This window comes from Leiobunum rupestre, chromosome 8 (genome assembly GCF_980474605.1).
Source record: "Leiobunum rupestre chromosome 8, qqLeiRupe1.1.hap1, whole genome shotgun sequence".
NCBI classification, from domain to species: domain Eukaryota; kingdom Metazoa; phylum Arthropoda; class Arachnida; order Opiliones; family Sclerosomatidae; genus Leiobunum; species Leiobunum rupestre.
The window spans coordinates 38,529,170-38,547,383 of record NC_143391.1 but is presented as its reverse complement, the minus strand read 5'-3'; the positions used below and the strand labels follow the sequence as shown (position 1 = coordinate 38,547,383).

The 18,214-nt window shown below is 34.6% G+C and overlaps 1 protein-coding gene across 9 annotated transcripts in view; it reads left to right on the top strand.

Moving 5' to 3' along the window:
* The window catches only part of sif (guanine nucleotide exchange factor still life), a 165,027-nt gene that overhangs the window by 53,607 nt on the left and 93,206 nt on the right, over window positions 1-18,214 (top strand). For 8 of the 9 annotated variants that reach the window (XM_090156550.1, XM_090156551.1, XM_090156555.1 and 5 more), the window contains exons 4-7: window positions 1,860-1,978; window positions 7,499-7,564; window positions 7,950-9,270; window positions 15,381-15,497. In XM_090156550.1, coding sequence (XP_090012676.1) covers window positions 1,860-1,978; window positions 7,499-7,564; window positions 7,950-9,270; window positions 15,381-15,497 — 1,623 coding nt within the window. The remainder of the gene's footprint in view (window positions 1-1,859; window positions 1,979-7,498; window positions 7,565-7,949; window positions 9,271-15,380; window positions 15,498-18,214) is intronic. The other variant, XM_090156556.1, reaches the window with a different exon arrangement.

The window sequence follows — 18,214 nt, the reverse complement described above, 5'->3', positions numbered from 1 at the left end:
GCAGTTAGGAAGAGTGAAATACATAAATTTTAAAAATACTCACTAATAAACATTTCATCAATGAATTCATTGTTTACCGGTTCTTCGTCTATGATTTAAGTGCCTTACACTATCGCTTGAAACCAGTTTCCATCGCGTATTTCTCTCAATTTCATTGGTCAAACTGGCATTCGTGTGACTTAAATTATGTAGTATCTTCTGTTGTCCTTAATCGCAGTATAAAGTTGAACGTTCAATGGTGGTTTCACGTTTTTATCGCTAGGAGCGCTGTTAATTGACTTTTAGGGTTAAAAGTCTGTAGGAGCTACTACTAAACAAAATACTAACAAGTGCGCTTTCTCGTAGGCGTTTCTTCATACTGAAGCGTGAAATTCAATCACTGCCAGGGCAATTAGAAATTCCAATTTCCAAAACACTGTATACTACTATAGCAGTGTATAGTGGGCCTTGAAACGAAAGCGTACTACTTTATTTAACTTTTGTAGTCAATTAATTGACAAAAGTTGTAGACTAATGCAAAACTTTTTTTGCCGCTATGAAAATCACTGACAAATTAGTTGTCAGTGTATAAGCATTTCTGTGTTACACTTGGCGTAAATAGTTTGTTTTCGCAAAACACTATTGAAAAGTGTTAAAATTATACCATAAGAAGTAATGTAAATCAAATTCAAAAAACTTAATTATCGATAATTTAAAAAAATGGCGTTTTCACCAGACAGTGGTGCTGTGATGTGGTATTCTGACATCACGCAAACATGAGTTTATAATTACGTTCCATAAGTGAGTCAGTTAGTCGAAATATTTTCTGATAGCTTAGTGTGGAGTGTCAAGAACAATATACGAAAATAATTGTCTACGTCATAACACGCCATCACTATGATGCCAATTCTGAAGCGAACCAACAATTTGTCACCATTCTTGAATAGACCTTTCCATAAATATTTTTGCAAGAATTATTTAGATCAACGTTATATATATTACTCCTTGTTTTTACCCTCGTTCGACTCTTGAGCTCGGTATGTCGTCTGCTACCGAGTGTAAGTATTTAAAAAACACGGCGGATTAAAATTAATCCAAGTGATATGAATAAATTTGTTATATCAAAGGTTTAAAGTATAAAAGTATTTCGTTTACTTAACTAGTCATAAAAAGAGAGTATTTAAATATTTAAAATAACGAAAAGTTTAGCACGGTTTCGATGATGTTTATCAGTGGATGTTTAACGCTTTGTAAACTAAGGCTTAACATTTCATTGACAATCACAGTAGTGTATCAGGTAAAGATTGTTGTTTATCATAAAATACTAGCTAATAAATATCTAAGTATTAACAATACTTTCACAGAGTTCATATGAGTATTGCAATAATAATAATTCATTTAATTAATATCGAAAATAAATTAAAATCAGTTTGAACTCCGAAGTCACTAAGCCTAACCCGAGCTCCGTGTAAAATGTTTGGGGAAATCTTACCGGAAAATGCCAAAAGTACAGCCGACGTTTTGTTTAGTTTTAGCGAAATTGATGGTGAGTGACGTAGAAAAAACAGTGAAATCACTTAAAAATATTTTATGGAAAGGCCTATAGGCTTCGTGTGTAGTAACATTTTTTTGTCATAAGTATCGCCGCCTACCGACTTGAGTTTTAAATTGGATATATGAAAGTCGTCTGCTATTTCTTCACATAATTAGTTGACTGATATTAAGGCAGATGGCGCTATATTTCCTAAGCTTGAAGAATATTCAACACGCGGAAGATAAGAATCTGACACACTTCTGTTACGACGATATTTATAATAAATTTAGAATAAAATGAGAAATTTAATTTGTTTTAAAAGTAATTTATATATTTGCGTAAATAGGAACGCGTTTGGGTCAGGCGTCCGAGTGCTTCGTTTATTGGAAAGATCCTTCGACGGGCGACACTTGGGGACTCAACTTCACTTCGCCGATAGATGCCAAACAGTTCCGAGAATGTTGCGTAAGTATCCTGACTCACCTTTCTTTTTCTTAATAAGCCTTTCTATAAAGTCATTACGCTTGCGGAACTTGTTTTAATGTATCGCTTTCGTCACGAGATACGTAGGAGTTCAGTTCAGTTTTGAAGGCTAGATCTTTATAAAAAGGGCGACTCGTCGAATTTTAATTAGTGTCTTGTTCAACTTGTTAAAATGTTCCACGCGCTCTTTAATATTTTAGCGTAAAAACCACGCGCATTTTTTTTATTTCGGGGAGCACGAGTGAAATCGCTCGAGCCCGTTTACGCTAAAATATCAAAACGCGCTCGTGACTTTTTAACAAGTTGAATAAGACATGAACAGAGTTTATGCTATCGTCTATTGGCTATGATAGTTGAACGTCACTTCTACGTCACGAGTGACGCGCCCGATACATCTAAACAAGAAGGCTAATGTTACTTTTTTTTTCATTTGAAATTCTCTGGCCGTTTGAGATTCCCCGAAATGTTGACACGCAACCAAAATGAGCCCGAGATAAATGAAGGCGAGCCACTCGGTTGGTCTGTAGGAAGCTCATTTCTACGTCTGACTCCTTTCGTGTAACGCAAACCCTCATAAGTGTACCATAAAGGTGTTCTTCTCAAGGAGATATGACCTAAAATACGAAATTTCAAACGCGTGACAAAATACGTTCTACACACTTCTCGGATGGGAAACGGATGCCAGAGAATTGTCGCGACACGAAAGCTGGCCACTTGCCATAATCGGAGTGCATTATTTCCGAAATTATTATGGTAATCGTTCTGTAATGACTCCGTAATTACCGTAATCACTTGGTGATCATTCTTTAATCTCTGTAATCGATCCGTAATCTCGGTAATCGTTTTCTGATTACGTAATTAGTGTAAACTCTGTCTGAATTGATTAGAGTAATAGTTCTGTAATCACTTCGTAATTGCCGTAATGGTTCTCTAATCACTACGTATCATTCTATAATCGCTCTGTAATCAATCTGTAATCGATCCGTAATCTCGGTAATCGTTTACTGATTATGTCTTCGGTGTACACTCTGGAGGAATCAATTTCGGTAATCGTTTATTGACTCTGTCATCAGTGTACACTCTGGAGAAATCAATTTCGGTAATCTTTTATTGACTCTGTCATCAGTGTACACTCTGGAGTAATTAATTTCGGTAATCGTTTACTGATTGTCATCAGTGTACACTCTGGAGGAATTAATTTCGGTAATCGTTTACTGATTGTCATCGGTCTACACTCTGGATGAATTAATTTCGGTAATCGTTTACTGATTGTCATCGGTGTACACTCTGGATGAATTAATTTCGGTAACCGTTTACTGATTGTCTTCGGTGTACACTCTGGATGAATTAATTTCGGTAATCGTTTAATGATTGTCATCGGTGTACACTCTGGATGAATTAATTTCGGTAATCGTTTACTGATTGTCATCGGTGTACACTCTGTATGAATTAATTTCGGTAACCGTTTATCGACACTCTGAATCAACTTCTGTAATCATTGATTATGTCATCAGTGAAATGACAATCAGTAAACGATTACCGAAATTGATTCAGTCCGAGTGCACACTGTACACTCGGGATGAATGAATTCAGGCTCATATCTACCATTGGGCTAGGTAGGGCTAAGCCCTAGGGCGCCACGCTACGGACGGACACCTTCAGTACCTGCTTTTAAAATTTAATTGTAAAATTATCAATAAAGACGCGACCGTATTTAAAAAGCCTCTGCTAATTTTAGCCCAGGGTCGCCTGAAAGGTAAAGACGGCCCTGAATTATTTGCCGTTATAATTCTAGAATCACTACCACGTGATGGTGCGGGCTTAGTAATTGTCTGTCAAAAAAATTAGATTTCTATAATGAAACAGAGCAAATTCTTGCGCTATTTTTATTTAAAAATAATAAAAAAAATCCTGAAAGGCATTTTAACGCAAGATTTCGTTTCCTTTTCGCCGTTTTAATTTGGTTTTTGATAGGCCGGGATATACGTATAAGTACGATGAATAATAAGGATATTACCCTATTCAGTTAACTTATTACATGTTCAGTCTGAACATTTTGAAAAAAAAGTACACTTATAAGTTATATTAGTTACGAAGCGGTAGACGTAAGCTTTTAATCACTCTTGGTGACCCTCGACCTTTATTACAATGGTAGCCAAACCTCTCCAGATCGCGCCACTATATTTAATTATAGTTCATTCCGGGATGAATAATGAAGGTGACCTGATGAAGCTCTAGTAGTGTAGCGGGCTAATTATTCAGAATGATGCTTTGCCGCGTATAATGATGGGCTCATTTCCTTCGCGATAGAAAGTCATTGAAATTCGGGTGGGATTGCGGGCGAAATCCTCAAGAAGTTTTTCCCTTCCCCTAAAACCCGCACCTTCGTTGTAAACCTATTCCAATTTCTTCGTTCTGAAAAAAACCGAGAAAATTCTCCATTTTTTTAAGACGTTGCAAAATTTGTCCGCGGTTTTCCAGCCCACTCGTGTTGCGATATTTCTGCATCTACCTTCTCCTGCGCTAACGAGGTCATCTGCCCATTTTATTCCATAAAAACTGTTCACTTTTTAATTTTGGAGTTTTGCTTATTTACAATCTTTATAAACAAAAGATAGTTAATTGAAATATTAATATAATATTTATTTGAAATATTAATATAATATTTATTTGAAATATTAATATAATATTTATTTGAAATATTAATATAATATTTATTTGAAATATTAATATAATATTTATTTGAAATATTAATATAATATTTATTTGAAATATTAATATAATATTTATTTGAAATATTAATATAATATTTATTTGAAATATTAATATAATATTTATTTGAAATATTAATATAATATTTATTTGAAATATTAATATAATATTTATTTGAAATATTAATATAATATTTATTTGAAATATTAATATAATATTTATTTGAAATATTAATATAATATTTATTTGAAATATTAATATAATATTTATTTGAAATATTAATATAATATTTATTTGAAATATTAATATAATATTTATTTGAAATATTAATATAATATTTATTTGAAATATTAATATAATATTTATTTGAAATATTAATATAATATTTATTTGAAATATTAATATAATATTTATTTGAAATATTAATATAATATTTATTTGAAATATTAATATAATATTTATTTGAAATATTAATATAATATTTATTTGAAATATTAATATAATATTTATTTGAAATATTAATATAATATTTATTTGAAATATTAATATAATATTTATTTGAAATATTAATATAATATTTATTTGAAATATTAATATAATATTTATTTGAAATATTAATATAATATTTATTTGAAATATTAATATAATATTTATTTGAAATATTAATATAATATTTATTTGAAATATTAATATAATATTTATTTGAAATATTAATATAATATTTATTTGAAATATTAATATAATATTTATTTGAAATATTAATATAATATTTATTTGAAGTATTAATGTAATATTTATTTGAAATATTAATATCGTATTAATTTGAAATATTAATATCGTATTCATTTGAAATATTAATATCGTATTCATTTGAAATATTAATATTGTATTCATTTGCAATATTAATGTAATATTTATTTGAAATATTAATATTGTATTCATATGAAATATTAATATTGTATTCATTTGAAATATTAATATTGTATTCATTTGAAATATTAATATTGTATTCATTTGAAATATTAATATTGTATTCATTTGAAATATTAATATTGTATTCATTTGAAATATTAATATTGTATTCATTTGAAATATTAATATTGTATTCATTTGAAATATTAATATTGTATTCATTTGAAATATTAATATTGTATTCATTTGAAATATTAATATTGTATTCATTTGAAATATTAATATTGTATTCATTTGAAATATTAATATTGTATTCATTTGAAACATTAATATCTATTTATTTGAAATATTAATATTATATTCATTTGAAATATTAATATGGTATTCATTTGAAATATTAATATTATATTCATTTGAATTATTAATATATTCATTTGAAATATTAATATATTCATTTGAAATATTAATATATTCATTTGAAATATTAATATATTCATTTGAAATATTAATATTATATTCATTTGAAATATTCATATTATATTCATTTGAAATATTCATATTATATTCATTTGAAATATTAATATTATATTCATTTGAAATATTAATATTATATTCACTTGAAATATGAATATTACATTCATTTGAAATATTAATATTACACTTATTTGAAATATTAATATTACACTTATTTTAAATATTAATATTACATTTATTTGAAATATTATTAAAAATTGTTTGTTATTATTGTTAATATTCAAATTTCAATACTCAAAGCTTATTATCATAATAAAATTGAAGTGTTCATTAATTAATTAAAAACGTTTTCAAATTAGAGACTCTAAAAGACTCAAATATTAATATTAATATTTGAGTTTTTATAGTGTCGAAATCTGAAAAAGCAGCGGTCCCCCACCCCCCCCTAATCTCCAGACATTTACGTCACATTTTTGTCCGCATTCTTTTCTGTTAAAATTTGAAATCTCCATACGAACTGTGAACTTAGAAGCTGGAGAGATTCTGGAAAATAGTTATTTACATAAAGAAATCAAGCGTTTTCGGTCCAATATTTGAATCGTTGCTGCAGTTTGAATGTTTATGTAATGTAGATCGGCTATTCGCCTAAATATTGGTTTATCCGCTATACAAATAAGTGAAAAGGTCTATCTCTCAAAGGCCCAATAAACCCCGTTGACACCCAAAATCATTATCGACCTAATTATGAAGCACACTCATACGCCGCGAGCTAACTTGGCGCTGTGTGTTACTTCCAGGTAACATTGGAGAGGAATCACTTTCGCCAGCTATTTTTTGCTTAAGAACAAGGCCTATAGATAATTAGAATGCTTTTAAAGATAAAAATGAAAGCTTACTTTGATGAAGTAATGATCAATTACTGAATCGTAAGTCCAGTGTTTCTTGTATAGAGCCTTTAATAGAGAGATTAAGAACGTAGGTCAAATAAATTATACCGAATTTTTTTAAAAATATTGATATTCCGGCATGTGTAATATTTGAAGAGTCGTCCCACTGAAAAAACAATTATTTATCAACCCGTAAACCTGTTTTAAGAATTCCAAAGGAAGCGGCTCGCGTTCGCATTGATCCCTTTTTTCTCAGCTGTCTCTTCTCTTCTCATTTGGTTCGTTTATTAATTTATTAAACGATTTAATAAACGATAAATGATAAACTGGACGAAATGAACCACGAAAATTGGGCGTTTTAACCCGACTAGTTAGTTTTTGTTTAAATTTTGAATATCGAGGAAAAAACTGGCCAAATGTAGAGACGTCTTGTAGCATACAAGTTGTAGTTTTTTTTGTGGGCCGGAACTTTTTAACCTTCATTGAGTAAAATGTCTTATTCACTTTCCTTTTCAAGTCTCCCACATTCAAGTTTTCCAGGAAGGCCTCGTCTTCGTACTCGCTCAAATTAGAACCTCCTAAGGTAAATATCCATACCTTTTTTTAACTTTTATCAGGAAATAGATACTAGGATGTTGTTGAATCTTCGATTCACCTATTGGGCCCAGCAATTGCATATCGTGTAGATCGATCCAATTTCAATGGTAGGCATGGACAGATTAAATTTCAAAAGATATCTACATTTTATTTACGTTTGGCAGAATATATCTTAAATTATTATACGAAAAACTATGCCACAAAGAAAAGTATATCAATTGATGTATTACTAAATGTAAAATTTCTCGAAAAATATATCTTTAGTTGTCGCGTCAGACCAATACACAAATTTATAACCTCCTAGTAATTCTGGCGTCGATGGGGTAAACGCGAATTAATGGTCTTATTTTTGTATCCTCGGTGACACGTAGCAACAACAGCAACAAAAAACTAAAGGAAAACGTAAGCCTCAGTCGACTCCTAGCTCACCTTCTCGAGGCCGCGAATTGCAATGTACCTGTATGACTGCCGAAAACCTTCACCGGACCAGAAATGGCCGGGTTCGCTACACGGGAGCCGCCACGCTGCCCAGGACGGGCGCCAACCGACTGACCGACGACCACCACAAGAGCGGACCTTACGACGGACGAGGGCGGCTGTCGGCTCATCCCTCCAGTCAGTCCGTCTACGACAACGTCTCCGGAAGCGGCGGTGGCGGCGGCACTCAACGCAAGAGCACCACGACCGTCAGCGTGCACAGCCAGAAGCAACTGGGAAAGCAACAGCAGTCCAGCTCTTCGGACAGCGGCATCCGGAGCTCGGAGCGGCAAAGAAGCGATCACGCCAGGGCCCAGTACGCTCAGTCGTCGCGCAAGGAACAGGCCAAGAGCATGGACTACAGTCTGATGTCCGGATCGAAACAGATGTCCGGCGGACACGAAAGCGGACACCACCACTCGACGGCGATGTCGGCCTCGACGACCCAACTGCCGACTCGCGGCAAGAGCAAGAGCACGGACAACGTCTTCGAACAAGCTTCGGCGTCTTCGGCCCACGGCTCGATGGGCGACGTGGGTAGCGTCGGCGGTGGCAGTGGGAGAGACTTGGCCGGCTTGAGTCTTGACAGCAATACCTTGAAACGAATGCTCCACCCTTTAGTGACGAACAACTCGTCGACGCGCAGCTCGCCCGAGCAAGAGACGAGCGTCTGCGGCGGCCTGCCGCTGAGAGAGCGCAGGAAGTCGGACAGCGAAGACGCCAGAGAGCGGCGGCTGATCATGATGCTGAAATCGGCGGCGGCGGCGTCGGGACACTCGCTCTCCTTCGGTGGCATTCGCAACCGGCAGAACCGGTCGGAAGCGGGACGGCGAAGGAGCCTCGAAAGAAGTTTTTGTCTCGACCTGACCGACACCGACCATTCGCCCCCGTCGGACAACTTCCTCTACGACAATCTGTGCTACGCCACCACGCCGAGCTCCAGCAACGACAACAGCGACGTCCCTTGCGTCAGCTCCGACGAGGGTGGCGGACACCATCACCACCGGAGCGCCGCCACCCAGCCCCACCACCACCACCACCACCCACCCTCACGGCAAGGCTCGCTTTCGGCCAAACTACCCAGCTCCCCTACGAATAAACTGCTCGTGGAATACGAAATGCACCTGCGAAATGCTCTGGCTCGGGGATTGGACGCCGAGAGCTATAGCCTTCACACCTTCGAAGCGTTGCTCAGTCAAAGCATGGAGAACGTCGGTGAGTCCCCTTTCCGACTTTCTTCCGCGACATTTACTCTTTCTCGTAGACCGGATTATCTTCTTTCAATTGATGTCGGTGGCGATATACGTGGAAGTATATAATATTCCTCTTGATCTCCCTTTACCTCTAATATTATTACTTTGAAACGGTCTACCTCCAAAATTCGTTTCGGAAAAAATAATTGTGAGCGGAGAAATACATGCTACATTTATTTTTATAAGCTATAAAATCATGATTAAAGAAGATAGATTAATTTACAGATTTTTCACATATTCCTAAACATATCATTTAAGTTTTTTATAAGCCAGTCCATTTAAAATGGGAATTCCTCCGTGTTAGAAAACGAATTTGTTATATTGCAAATATTTGTTATATTAATTGATATATTCCTTTTATAAAGGTAAAGTATACACTCTTTTATATCCTTATTTGTGAGAGCTGCCATTTTATTACTGGTCTGATTTCAATTAGTGCCTGCAAGACCGCTTCACGCGGTCAAGTGCACGCGACGTCTCGAGCTGATGAGCACGTGCAGGCTCCCTTGCCTGTACTATTTCAAATTAGGCCTGTAATGAAATGGCCGACTTCGTAAAAGAGTGTATAGCTCATAAATTAATGAATATCAAAATGCGGTTTAATTTTTACATTTTACATGGTTAGTTGGAACAATTCCGGCGGTAAATGTTAAGCTCATTGTAAACTGACTATAGAGCCTGGAAGAGTACGTTTCATTTTTACCTTTCTCATAAGAGATATGTTATATACTTCTGATGTACCGTATTCTACAGCCGTCACTTTGACATCCAGTCATTTTTACGTAATACCGTAGTCAAATTTATCTTTATTTTTCCGAATTTAATAAAATGTACTGAAATATTTAAATTATGTATACCGTATTTGTATATTTGACAATATCTTAGAAATTCAAATTCAAGTATCATAAGTAACGTAACAATGGCAGTACGACACTTATAGTATTGCCGATGCTTTTTCCCTTTTGATTATCTTTGACCACCACTGACAATTAATAAAAGGATTAACAAATCCGAAATCCGGAAATTTAGTAATATTTTTGTTATTTTTACCAATTGGTCAGCCAAATTCAAATCAACAAATCCGATAATACTCAGAAAATGGAAATTGATGTTGTCAAACGCCACATTCTAAAAATATCACCTTAGTATTTTAATGCGCCATTTTTATATTCGTATTCACTAAATATTTTGACAAAGTTAACTTTATTTTTTGGAAATGATAGTTTTTTTGCTAAGCCTGGACCTCAAATAGGGCATTTTCGGAATTCAATGCCGTGTGGCTCTTTTTCGGTATTTTTGGGCGTCACTGTAAAGAAATTCTGTAGTAAACATGTTACTCAAATTAAGTCATACGTACGGTTGTTAAGTTACTTATGGTTGTATGAGTATCACGTTATAAGACGTCACATACCGTATGAAGTAACCATTAAAGTGTAAATTACCACTTGCTGAAATGTGAAAATCAGAAAAAGGGGGGAGGGGGAATTTTTTTTATGACATGATAAAGGTTAAAAATTAATCAACGTTCCAAATTCTATATTTCCCACGCATAAATGCAAATGTCTCCAAATCAGTCACTCATAGAAGATAAAGACCAAATACGTCATTAATCAAGTTAGATGACGTCACGCGTAAGGTCTCCTTTTTTAAATATAAGCGTAGTAGTTACTATAGATTGAAAAAAGAACAAAAAGGAATGGGCGTAGCCCTTCGATTTAGCTGCTCCACCCCTTCGATACCGTACCCTTCAAATCACCGTTATTTAGATTAATTGTCTGAACTCGGCAGAGACCTCTAGTACCATTTCTCTCTAGTGCGATTTGCGTAGGAAGTGTTGGCTTCCTAAATCTACTTCAATTATTTTACGTTAATATCCGAAATATTACGAATTATATTTCAGAATGTTAAAAACTGTAATTCGAAATATTACGAATTATAATTCAGAATGTTAAAAACTACAAATTGAAATATAACGAATTATAAAATTCAGAATGTTAAAAATTGTACTTCGGAATATTACAAATTTTAATTCGGAGTATTACAAATTTTAATTCGAAATATGACAAATTTTAATTCGGAGTATTACAAATTTTAATTCGAAGTTTTACAAATTGTAATTCGAAATATTACAAATATTAATTTGAAATATTACAAATTGTAATTCGGAATATTACAAATTTTAATTCGAAATTTTACAAATTGGAATTCGAAATATTACAAATTGTAATTTGAAATATTACAAATTGTAATTCGGAGTATTACAAATTTTAATTCGAAATTTTACAAATTGTAATTCGAATTATTACAAATATTAATTCGAAATATTACAAATTGTAATTCGGAATATTACAAATTTTAATTCGAAATTTTACAAATTGTAATTCGAAATATTACAAATTGTAATTCGGAATATTACAAATTTTAATTCGAAATATTATAAATTGTAATTTGAAATATTACAAATTGTAATTCGAAATATTACAAATTGTAATTCGAAATATTACAAATTGTAATTCGAAATATTATAAATTGTAATTCGAAATATTACGAATTGTAATTCGAAATATTACAAATTGTAATTTGAAATATTACAAATTTTAATTCGAAATATTATAAATTGTAATTCGAAATATTACAAATTGTAATTCGGAATATTACAAATTTTTATTCGAAAAATTACAAATTTTTATTCGAAATATTACAAATTGTAATTCGAAATAATGCAAGTTTTAATTCGAAATAATACAAGTTTTAATTCGAAATAATACAAGTTTTAATTCGAAATAATACAAGTTATAATTCGAAATAATACAAGAAATAATTCGAAATAATACAAGTTATAATTCGAAATAATAGAAGTTACAATTCGAAATATTACAAGTTATAATTCGAAATATTACAAGTTATAATTCGAAATATTACAAGTTATAATTCGAAATAATACAAGTTATAATTCGAAATATTACAAGTTATAATTCGAAATAATACAAGTATAATTCGAAATATTACAAGTTATAATTCGAAATATTACAAATTGTAAAAATTGTAATTCGAAAAATTACAAATTAAAATTCGAAATATAAATGATATTAAAAATTATATGAAGTATTAAAAAATATGATATATTAAAAATTATATGAAATATTAAGAATTATAGGAAATATTAAAAATCATATGAAATTCTACAAATTAATATTCGAAATATTACAATTTATCATAAGAATTATTAAATAATTTCGAAAAACCCATTAGATACAGAAAATTGTTTTTCTACTTTATAACATTTGAAAGTCATTTTATTAGAACTGGATTTCTAAGATTATTTAGTTTTTTCGAAAAATATACATCTGGAAGTCTCTACCGAATCCAGAAACATTTACTACCCACCCTATTGTTGGAAGTTCAATTACTTCTAACTTACAAAATATCTACTTCACTACCTCCCGCGGTTCATAGGGTAAATAAATTAGTGACACGCGAGTGGAGGGGGAATGTTAAAAATTATTTGTGACTTTTTTGATCAGCTTGGCAGTTTCCATCAGTTTTGCTTCTTTTTTTAACCTGTTCGCGGAAGACCCGCCCTTTTCCGGAAGAGAAGTTTGTGAAAGCCACTTCCGCTTTTCATTTTTTTTGTTCCCCAACCGCGCTTCCTTTTCGTATAATGAATCCAAGCTGAGTCTCTGCCAACATTTCGCAGGAAGTCAGTCGATAATCTTAAGATTGTAATATACGCAACGTTCTAGATAAACACGCGCCCTAAAAAAGTATAGTTTGGTTCCAGTTTCCCTACCGTACTCGAGTCGCTTTCTCTAATATGAAATTTCGTTACTCCAGAAGTAGATAACATTATCTCTGTGAGAAGTCTTTTCCCGTAAATTATATTTCGTACCTTTGTTAACGCCAGCAAATTGAGAACGGGGGTGAAAGAGTTAAAAACTAAACAACGACGTCCTAACAAAATTTCGAATACTGAAGTGTATACTGGGAATGTTATTCTCTTCAGTTTTCAAAATAATTTTCGGTAGTGAGTGTAGGGAGCTGATGGCTCGTGTGGCACGAAGGGCTTGCCACCACCCTCCTACGCAATTTAACCCGGCTACCGGGGATAAAGGCATTAAATGTCTCTAGATGACTTGGGCCTAGGGTGGTGCCTTAGTTGTTAGCCTAGCAAAGACGAAAGAAAGAAAATGGAGACCTCACACGTATGAGATACCTTATTTACATCGGGTCCCCTTTTATACCATCTCTAAAAAATAACATTTTTTTTCTACCGAAATTGTTTAATTTATTTCGTACGCTAAAAATTTGAAGATTGTCCGTATTTGAAATGACTTTTTACATGTCTTGCGCAATAAATTTATATTTACTCGCTTTTTCGACCCTTAAATGCAAAAATAAGTTAAAATTTTAAAGCCGTCAATTACATTTACATGTTACTTTGCCAATATAAGCTATTTTTTCATATATCGCAATGTGCTGTGATGAAGAACGAGGGTTGACTGAAAATACTTTCTTGTTTTTTTTTTACACCCCTTCTTTTTTCCGCGTTATTTTAAAACCCAAATATCGTTTTAAATTATATTTCATATTGTTTTGCAAAGAAAAATGCTTCAAACCCTTCTCCCAGTCTTAGTCATTTCTTCTTTGTATATATTTGTTACAATTATTGCCCCCGCCACCTTTCCCCCAATTTCGAAACATTTTCTTCTCGTAGTATCGTACTTATAGACTTAGTTTGGTACACAAATTATAGGCGAACGGTTCACCCGATTTTAAATTTTAATGCAAAACTTCCTCTTTTATCGGTATAAATTTTTTAACACAACATTGTATACCTTGAAATAACGATATCTCGTTAATTGCGTAAATATTTCGTGCATAATATTGCTACATTTAAAAAAATACTCTCATCACTTACAAGGAGACGACCCTCGGTACCCTAGATTCGAATACTGAGAGCTTTCTCATTGACGGTTTCCGGCACGTGACCTCAGAAAAATCGGGCTCCATCGGTTGCGACACGGCTAATTTCGATCACGCGCTGCCTAGCTATATAGCGCAGCAGCGCGTGATCGAAGTTGGCCGTGGTTGCGGTAAGGCGCAAACCATGGAGCGAATTTTTTCTGAGTTCCGGCGGGAAGTGGGTAAACGCTATTGGAAACGCGCGAGAGAGTGATTTCGAATCTAGGGTACGAGTTTAAATTATCTTTGGTGTAACGCACCGATTTTGTTCAAACTCGGGGATTTGGTAGACCTTCATGTTACTTGAAAAACCCTAAAGGGAAATGTCTCCATAGGCAACCGTTTTGCCATGGCAACCAAATATGTTTTTGACAACACAAAATGGAAATTTTCCCATTGAATATAACATGGGAATCTGACCAATTTTAATGGTACCCCCATGTAAAACTTTTAATCAATTTCGAACTTTTTCATTATGGTACCTTTAAAATTGGTCAGATTCCCGTGTTATTTTGAATAGAAAAATTTCCGTTTTGTGTTGTGAAAAACATTTTTGGTTGCCATGGCAAAACGGTTGCCTATGGAGACATTTCCCTTTAAGGTTTTTCAAGTGACATGAAGGTCTACCAAATCCCCGAGTTTGAACAAAATCGGTGTGTTACACCTCGGGTCGTCTCCTTGTTAGTGTACCTTAACTATATTAAAAAAATACAAGATTGACCTTGTAATTTTGTCAACATCCCGCCTACTTTTAATTGAATATTATAGCATTATTGGCGGTTAGAGTTTGTTCAAAATGGCTGCGCCTACATTTTGTCGCGAAACAAAGTCTATACGCGCATTCTCTATTTTGTTTTGTATATAATTTATCCACGAATTTTTAATATAAACTTTTATTTTGCGTTATATTTTATAATTTTATTATGATTATGATTATCATCGTACTCCCTTCTTCCGCTCTCTGTCTGACACGACCGGAATTTGATCTGAATTGTAACGATCCTTTACCTCTACCTTTCCTCCTCTATCTCTCTCTATCTCTCTCTCTCTGACCCGTCCGTCCGTCCGTCCGTCACTCCGGCTGCTCGTGACTGGAAATGGTGTCCGCAGTGGCGTTAATGCGAGAGGTGCACGTGGAATTGGAAGCCATCAAACGGGAGGAGACAGCGTTGAAACAGGGCGAAGGCCGTCGTGGATATGTTCTCTCCTCTTCCTCTTCCCATACAAGTAGGTCCAAAAACCAAAGACAAACACAGCACTAACACACCACGCACTATTCTCTCTCTATATATCCATCCTTGGACTAATTAATACAGGACGTTATGACTCCCCCAAAACCTAGCGGGGACAAAGAATGCGGGAGTATAGCGAAGGGGTGAGCCATTCGGTTTCGCCAGTTGTCGCTGAAGCCCCTCCCGCGGAGTCTGCGATATATTCACCTGGTGCCATCTCTATGCTTATTCTTATTTTGTCTTAGTTACCTCCATCGCTTAAAGATGGCGTTAGGTGAAAGTAACCGTAATTCTATGGGTGGGTGTCAGCCGCTAATGAAACCAAACTTTCCACTCGTTCGCTACACCTGCAGGATTTATTCCTCAAAGATGAAACGTACAAACGCACTATCCTTCTAACGGTGAAAGAATACGTAACTTACACCGCACATGTGCTATCCAGCTAGCTAGCGACTCCCTATTTTTTGAATGAAATATTAATTTCCATATTTATGTTGGATCACCTAAGTTATCATTTCTGTCATTAGGTTTAACAGAAGCTAGGTAACTATAGTGCCGGGGGCGTATTAACCATTAGGCAGAGTAGGCACGTTAATAGGGCGGCATTTTTCTAGGGGCGCCAAACCTCTGATAAAACCCCATGGTCGACCGTCGAAGTACTTGACTGGCCCTACTTAAAACAACGCCGAAAAGGTAGAAAAAGACCATCAACGTTTTAGGAAACTAAAATATATTTATTTATTAATTTATTAAAAACCGATACGCCCCTACTTAGCTGACCAACCCTTTAGACAATGCCAAGGCGAGCCAAAAAATTCTGTGCCTAGAAGCGCAGAAAGGGTTAATCCGCCCCTGTATAGTGCTAAATTTTGGGTTTCAATATTACCGAAGCACTTTGAAATCCAAAATGGGGGTAGGCCATTTTTAAACATGGCCGTTCGCACATACACAGTCACTGTTACGCCAATTTTTTGCCATAGAGGGCAATAAGCGTTTGTTAGGAAATTCAGTGACTTCGTAACTTCCCGGTGTTCGTTAGTCCAAGATACACCGCTTCCTCTCCTTCATCACTATCAGGACCGCTTTTAAAAAATCGCCCGGCTTAGCCCTTTCCTTACAACTTGACCAACGTTTGTAAAATCTGTGAAAATATCGAGTCTCTCCTACTTTTCCTTACCTCGTGATAGCTGATCCGACTAATCATATTCTAGAACATCTTCAGCGTTATTTCCCGAGTTCGCGTGATAAACTAGGTTAAATTCAAACGCCCTTGTGTCCATTAACTAGTCACTTTAATTATAGTTTTAAATTAATTGAGATAGCGGTATTAATAATGTCTAAATTAACGTGTGTGATTTGTGACTTTGACATCACATTTATATTTGTTACAACCCCTACTAAACGTTTCTAAGGAAATACTTTGAATACGCTAAAGATATTTTTTAGTTGTTTTATGGAAAAGGTATTTAAAATAACTATTCACCATTCGAGCACCTTAATCGAAACTCTCTCTCTTCATTTAAGGCTAATTACTAGTGATTCCTGATGACTTGTAACTAGAAGTATATAATATGTATCGCAGTAAGAAATATTAATTTCCCCATACCTTTGTAGGCTACCGCTGATTTTCTAAAATACATTTATTTTGTAAATATCCCAACCCAGCTTAATTTCTAAATTTTTCGTGAGCTGAGATAGATCAGTAAGTTGTTAACTGGGTTTCAAAAAACCGGTCTACTTTTTAACCGCGTCCTTTGGTCGTATTCCAAACACAAGTCCTCTTCCCTCACATTTGAACCATTGCCACAACCAGAGTGTAAACCCCGCCCCCGTTCAAGTTGTCTGTATTATTGTCATGGTTGGTTTATTGGTTTTCAGTGTGGTTTTGCCTCTTTTCGTTGTGCTTGGCTTTGTTATTGTCGCATGCTTGTATTTTTAACCTTCCGCTTTAAGAACGCAAAAATAACTGGCGTTTACGACTTGAACCAGTCCAGCGTTTTAATACGCACATTTGACATTTGGGCGAATCGCATTACTTAGCTCTGCCCAGATTCATGATGTCACTTCCATTTTGTGCAAATCGCACTTAATATTTTCGCCCATGATGAGAATGTCTCTTCAGGTTTTGGCGAATCGCTCTTATTAACTCCGCCCATAATGACGATGTCCCTTCAGTTTGGGCGAATCGCGCTAATTAACTCCGCCCACAATGACAATGTCCCTTCATTTTTGGGCGAACTGCACTTATTAATTACTACTATAATGACGATGTCCCTTAAGGTTTTGGCGAATCGCGCTTATTAACTCCGCCGGCAATGACGATGTCCCTTCATTTTTGGGCGAACCGCACTTATTAATTACAACCATAATGACGATGTCCCTTCAGGTTTTGGGCTAATCGCACGTATTAACTCCGCCCATAATGACGATGTCCCTTCAGTTTTGGGCGAATCGCACTTATTAATTAATCCCACAATGTCGATGTCCCTTCAGGTTTTGGCTAATCGCACTTATTAACTCCGCCCATAATGACGATGTCCCTTCAGTTTGGGCGACGCTTATTATCTCCGCCCATAATGACGATGTCCCTTCAGGTTTTGGCGAATCGCACTTATTAACTAAGCCCACAATGACGATGTCCCTTCAGGTTTTGGCTAATCGCACTTATTAACTCCGCCCATAATGACCTTATTAACTCCGCCCATAATGACT